General features: G+C 40.8%; 1 protein-coding gene across 1 annotated transcript in view; it reads left to right on the top strand.

Annotated features, from left to right (window-relative positions):
• The first annotated feature begins 593 nt into the window (after positions 1–593).
• Positions 594–6,000, top strand: part of CCDC170 (coiled-coil domain containing 170) — an 85,628-nt gene continuing 80,221 nt past the window's right edge. The window contains exons 1-2 of the mRNA XM_025383587.1: positions 594–769; positions 2,360–2,616. Coding sequence (XP_025239372.1) covers positions 2,381–2,616 — 236 coding nt within the window. The 5' untranslated portion in view covers positions 594–769; positions 2,360–2,380. The remainder of the gene's footprint in view (positions 770–2,359; positions 2,617–6,000) is intronic.

The raw sequence follows: 6,000 nt of genomic DNA, 5'->3' as shown, positions 1-6,000 counted from the left end.
TGTTCTCCTCTGATAGTTCTTTGTTGAGTCTATTGATTCAAATACCATTTGAGTTGGGTGGAAGGAAAATCTTTTTTTGTTTTCTCATTTTTAGAGGCAGTCTCTCTCTCTGTTGGCTGGGCTGGGGTGCAGTGGTGCAATTATAGCTCACTGAAACCTCAAATTCCTGGGCTCAAGTGATCCTCCTGCCTCAGCCTCTGAAGTAGATAGGACTACAGGTGCATGACACCATGCCTGACAAATTAAAAAAAAAATTTCTTTTTGTAGAGATAAGGTCTTGCTGTGTTGCCCAGGCTGGTCTGGAACTTCTGGCCTCAAGCAATCCTCCTGCTTTGGCCTCCAAAAGTGCTAGGATTATAGGCGTGAGCCAACACACCCTGCCCTAGGCCACTTCTTAAATGATAAATTTCATCACCATCCTGGAGGAGCACATCATTTGTTCCTGAACTTTCTCCTGCCTCCCTTTGAACTTTGAGAATGAGAACCAAATGGTCTGAATATAACATTTCTCTGGGTAGCATGTTTGACACATTTGGAATACAAAGAATGCTTCTGCCTTTAATCTTGCTTTGTGCAGCTGCACAGAAAAGATCGTTTAACACTCTTCTTTATATTTTGTATTTTGGGGGAATTCTACTAGGAAACTTACGATCATCTTTTGGAAGTCCCGGTCACGCGGGAGCAGTTAAATCACTATCGGAATGTGGCTCAAAATGCTCGAAGTGAACTTGCAGCAACTTTGGTCAAATTTGAATGTGCTCAGTCTGAGGTAAGAAAATGCATCTCCATCACTCAGAAATGGGCCTTCTTAGCTTCTTATAAAGTGAAACAGATCACTCCTGTAACCCCGGCTCTTTGGGAGGACGAGGCAGGCGGATCACGAGGTCAAGAGATCCAGACCATCCTGGCCAACATAGTGAAACTCTGTCTCTACTGAAAATATAAAAGTGAGCTGGGCATGATAGTGAGCATCTGTAGTCCCAGCTACTCGGGAGGCTGAGGCAGGAGAATCGCTTCAATCTGGGAGGTGGTGGTTGCAGTGAGGCGAGATCACGCCACTGCACTCCAGTCTGGCGACAGAGTGAGACTCCGTCTCAAAAAAAAAAAAAAAAAAAAAAAGAAACAAAGTAGGAGTGATTAGAAATAGGACAGTGGATATAGATTTAAAGCTTTTGGCAAAGTTGAAACATACTCTTTTTGTGCCTATCACCTAGAATTCCTGAAAAGTTACGCATTTGCCAGACTGTAAAGCCGGGTGGCTTGGGCTGAATTCTGGATCTCAGAGGAGCTATACAGCCTTGAGAGATCTGAAGGCAGCTGAAGATGTTAAGTAAAGCTCCATGGGCCTCAGAGAACTTTCAGCATCTCTCAGAATATCTTCCTTTTATGTGGATTGCTTGCAATCTGGAGTTCTTAGGAGGGAATTCTGAATCCCTTTCCTGTGTTAGTTCCAACTGGCTGGGGAAATTCTAGGAAGAAGAGTGGGATCCGTCTACCCTGTAGGCTAGCTCAGATTTAGAGTGGAGTTTCTGAGAGTCTTCCTAAACTCATTCTGCTTATAGCCTGGTGGCCCCAAGGAGTTCTAGACTGGCCTGTGATTTCTCACTAAGGCTGCCAGGACCCCGTAGAAAGATGAGTTGATAATGTGTGTGTGTGAATAAATGTATGTATGCGCACTCACAGCTCCAAAGAAGTACATGCTTTCATAACGTTTTCTCATAGGGTAGATCTGACATTTTAACTCAATAGGGCACCTATGTTGTTCAGCATTTTGATATCACAGAACTCATAAAAGTTAAAATGTTTTCTTCATATAAATCCTATAAGGATTTTTCTTTTCTCTTATGTTTTTTTTTTTCCCCCAGAAATTGAAATTTTATTTTTCTTTGTCACTCATGGTTAGAGTCCAGGAGATAAGTGTGAGAAATATAGTGACATACTGAGTAGTCTGTGTTTAAGTGGGGAACAGTTACGGCTGTGAAATCACTGACCATGTGATTTGTAGGTTGCTTGTCTAACTGTTTATCAGCAGCAATAACAGCAATACAGATTTAGAAAATGTGGACCATTGCAAAATATTTTATTGCTTATGCAATCAACATCATAAACTTCTCCTGAATGAGACTAAACAACGTAAGACATTGCTCAATTGGTTTTGGAAAAGATAGATTATAAAGTCAATTATTTAGGCATAATTTCTCATTTGGTAATACAGATACAAATATTAGAAAAGAAAATAAAGTTAGATTAAGTCACGAATAAAAGAGTGAACATTTAAATGATGGCTTTGGGTTTCTTAAAGATGCTTCAAACTTAGGTTGTTAAAGTGTTTTTTTTTTTAACTTCTTTTCCATGTTAGCTTCGAGACCTCCGATCCAAGATGCTTTCTAAAGAAGTCTCCTATCAAGAATTGAAAGCTGAAATGGAGAGCTACAAGGAAAACAATGCCAGAAAATCATCTCTCCTTACCTCTTTGAGAGACAGAGTTCAGGAGCTAGAAGAAGAATCAGCAGCACTTTCCACTTCTAAAATCAGAACAGAAGTCACAGCTCACACTGCAATCAAGGAGAACCAGGAATTAAAGAAGAAAGTTGTAGAGTTAAATGAAAAATTACAGTAAGGATACTGCAACATATTTTTCGCTTTAGCTAGCGTTAAAATACTAGCTTCTGAAAGCAAACTATGTCTTTGAATGTATTGGCATTTTGCATTACTTGGCCCTGAAACTCAATTTGAAAAAAAGTTATTGACCTCAAATATCTTTGGAGTCTTGACAAATTTTTCCAAGGCTCATTTCTAAATGTCATCAAGAGTCTTAACAAATACAGCCTTGTCTTAAACATGTTTCTAGGCTATCAATTAGGGCTGCAAATGCTTGTTTACACAATTTGGAAGATTCCTCTAAGTAGAGGTTAACCCTGAGGTGGTGGGGTAGTACACAGAGGTAGATGTTTATTTAGAACCCAGTTATAAAAATATCCCAGAAGCTAGACCACTCCAGATCACACTGAACACTCCTCATTAGATTTTATTACTAGTTTACGCAGAGAAGTCATGAAACCTAGGTTTTCCACACTTCATTTTGACAAGAGGTGATTATTGAGACAAAATTGGGAACAAGTTGTTCCTAAAATATATTTTAAAATTCTATGAATGACTTAAATGTCTTTAGTAATGAAATACATTATATTTACTTTACTTATTCCATTTTAAAAAAATAACCCAATACTTCCAGCCCCTGTCCTCTTTCTCTACTTCCACTTACAGCAAAAACTCCTTAAACATTGCATGTATGGCCAGGCGTGGTGGCTCACACCTATAATCCCAGCACTTTTGGAGGCTGAGGTGGGCAGATCACTTGAGGTCAGGAGTTTGAGACCAGCCTGGCCAACATGGTGAAACCCCGTCTTTACTAAAAATACAAAAATTAGCCAGGTGTGGTGCCGGGTGCGGTGCCGGGTGCCTTTAATCCCAGCTACTCGAGAGGCTGAGATACGAGAATTGCTTGAACCTGGGCAGGTGGAGGCTGAAGTGAGCTGAGATCACATCACTGCACTTCAGCCTGGGCAGCAAAGTGAGACTCTGTCTCAAAAAAAAACAAAAAAACCCAAAAAAACCCAAAACATTGTATGTATTCATGGTCTCCAATTTCTCTTCTCTCTCTGGAATCTGCTCCACTGAAACCACTCATTAAGGTCATCAGTGGGTGCACAGTGCAAGTTAAATGGTCAGTCTTATCTTATTTGACCAATCAGTAGCATCAGTCACAGTTGATCTTTTTCTTTGAACCACCTTCTCCTTCTCTTGGCTTCCGGGACCTTACACATGCCTAGGTTTTTTCTTTTCTTTTCTTTTCTTTTTTAAATCTTACCCTTCTAGTTAGTGTCTTTCACTGTTTCTCCTCATCTCTTTTGCTTTCAAATACTGGAGTACCTCAGGGATCAGCCCTTGACTCTCTTCTCATTTGTATCTAAATTTACTCCCTTGGTGACATCATTTAGTTTCATGGCTTTAAGTTTCTAAATGCTGGTGACTCCCACACTTCTGTGTCTAGCCTGGATCTCTTCCCAGAGCTCAAGAACCACATATCTTATTAGCTACTGTACATCTCCATGTGGATCTCCGACAGGCATCTCAAACTTAATGTGTCCAAAACGGAGCTCCCAGTGTTCCCACAAAATCCTTCTGCACTTCTCTTCATCTCATGTGATCATAATTCCATTCTTCTAGTTGATCATATCAAAATTCTTACTATCAAACTTAGTTCTCTTTCTCTTTCACCCTCCATGTCTGATTGTTCAGCAAATCCCCTCATATCTATTTTCAAAACAAATCTAAATTTTGTCAGCTTTCTATTATCACATTTATTGTCACTAATTTGGTCCAAGCCACCATTAACTCTCACCTGGAGTATTGTAATATGTATCTGTTACAGCAGCATCCCCCTCCTGGTACTAATTTCTATCTTAGTCGGTTTGGGCTAACTAACATATTAACATAAATTAATAACATATACTAGGTGGCTTAAAAGACAGAAATTTAGTCCTTTAGTTGTGGAAGCTGGGAAGTCCAAGATCAAGATGTTGGCCTATTCAGTTCCTGGTGAGGGTCTTCTTTCTGGTTTGTAGATGAATGCCTTCTTGCTGTATCCTCACATGGCAGAGACAGAGATCACCTCTCCATGCTCCTCCTCCTTCTCCTTCTCCTTCTCCTTCTCCTTCTCCTTCTCCTTCTTCTTCTTCTTCTTCTTCTTCTTCCCCCTCCTCCTCCTCCTCTTCTTCTTCCTCTTTTTTTTTTTTTTTTTTAACGTGGTTTTTCTCTGCTGCCCAGGCTGGAATGTAGTGGTTGCAATCTTGGCTCACTGCAACCTCTGCCTCCCGGGTTCAAGCAATTCATGTGACTCAGCCTCCCAAGTAGCTGGGATTATAGGTGTGCATCACCAGGCCCAGCTAATGTTTTGTATTTTTAGTAGAGATGGGGTTTTACCATGTTGGCCAGGGTGGTCTTAAACTCCTGACTTCAAGTGATCTGTCTGTCTCAACCTCCTAAAGGGCTGGGATTACAGGGATAAGCCACCACACCCAGCCGGTGTCCCTTCTTATAAGGGCACTAGTCTCATTCATGAGGGTGCCACTCTTATGGCCTAATTACCTCCTAAAGGCCCAACCTCCAAATATTATACCATCATATTGGGAATTAGGACTTCAACATATGAATTCTTGGAGGACATAAACATTCAGGTCATAGCAGTGGTTTCCCTACCTCTGACTGTGCCCCCTACAGCCAGAGTGATCCTGTTAAAACACTAATTAGATCATGTAAATTCCTAGCACAGAGTCCTCCAGTGACTTCTCTTCTCACTCAGGGTAAAGACAGTGTTTTCTATGAACCAAAAGGCTCATCCTGACCTGGTTTTGCTACCATTCTCTCCTTTATTGTTTCTATTCCAGATCACTGGCTTCTTTGCTGTCCCTTGAACCTGACAGACCTGATCGTACTTCAGGACCTTTGTAATTGTTAATTTCTCTTCCTGGAAGGCTCTTCCCCCAGATATCACATGGCTGACCCCATTTCCGTTAGGGCTTCACTCAGATGGCGCTTTCCAAGTGAGATGTTCCATGAATAACATATTTTAAAATGTACTCCTCTAATATCTCTTGCCCCTCTTTCCTTCCTGCTTAATTTTTTCTCTCTAGTCCTATTATACTGTACTATACCTTTTACATATACTCGTATTTTGATTATTGTCCATCTTTCCAAATAGAACATAAGCTCCATGAGGTCAATAATTTTTTTTTCAGAGATGGGGGTCTCACTGCCCAGGCTGGCCTGAAATTCCTGGGTTCAAGTGATTCTCCCACCTCAGCCTCCCTAGTAGCTGGGACTACAGGTGCACACTACTGCGCCTGGCTGGATTTGTATCTCTTTTGTTTACTATTGTATCTTTAGCACCTTTAATGGGGCTTGGTGTATGGTAAGTACTCAATAAGTATTTATTAA

This window comes from Theropithecus gelada, chromosome 4, assembly GCF_003255815.1.
Source record: "Theropithecus gelada isolate Dixy chromosome 4, Tgel_1.0, whole genome shotgun sequence".
Taxonomy (NCBI): domain Eukaryota; kingdom Metazoa; phylum Chordata; class Mammalia; order Primates; family Cercopithecidae; genus Theropithecus; species Theropithecus gelada.
The sequence above is the reverse complement of the archived record's forward strand: the minus strand, read 5'-3'. Positions and strand labels throughout refer to the sequence as shown.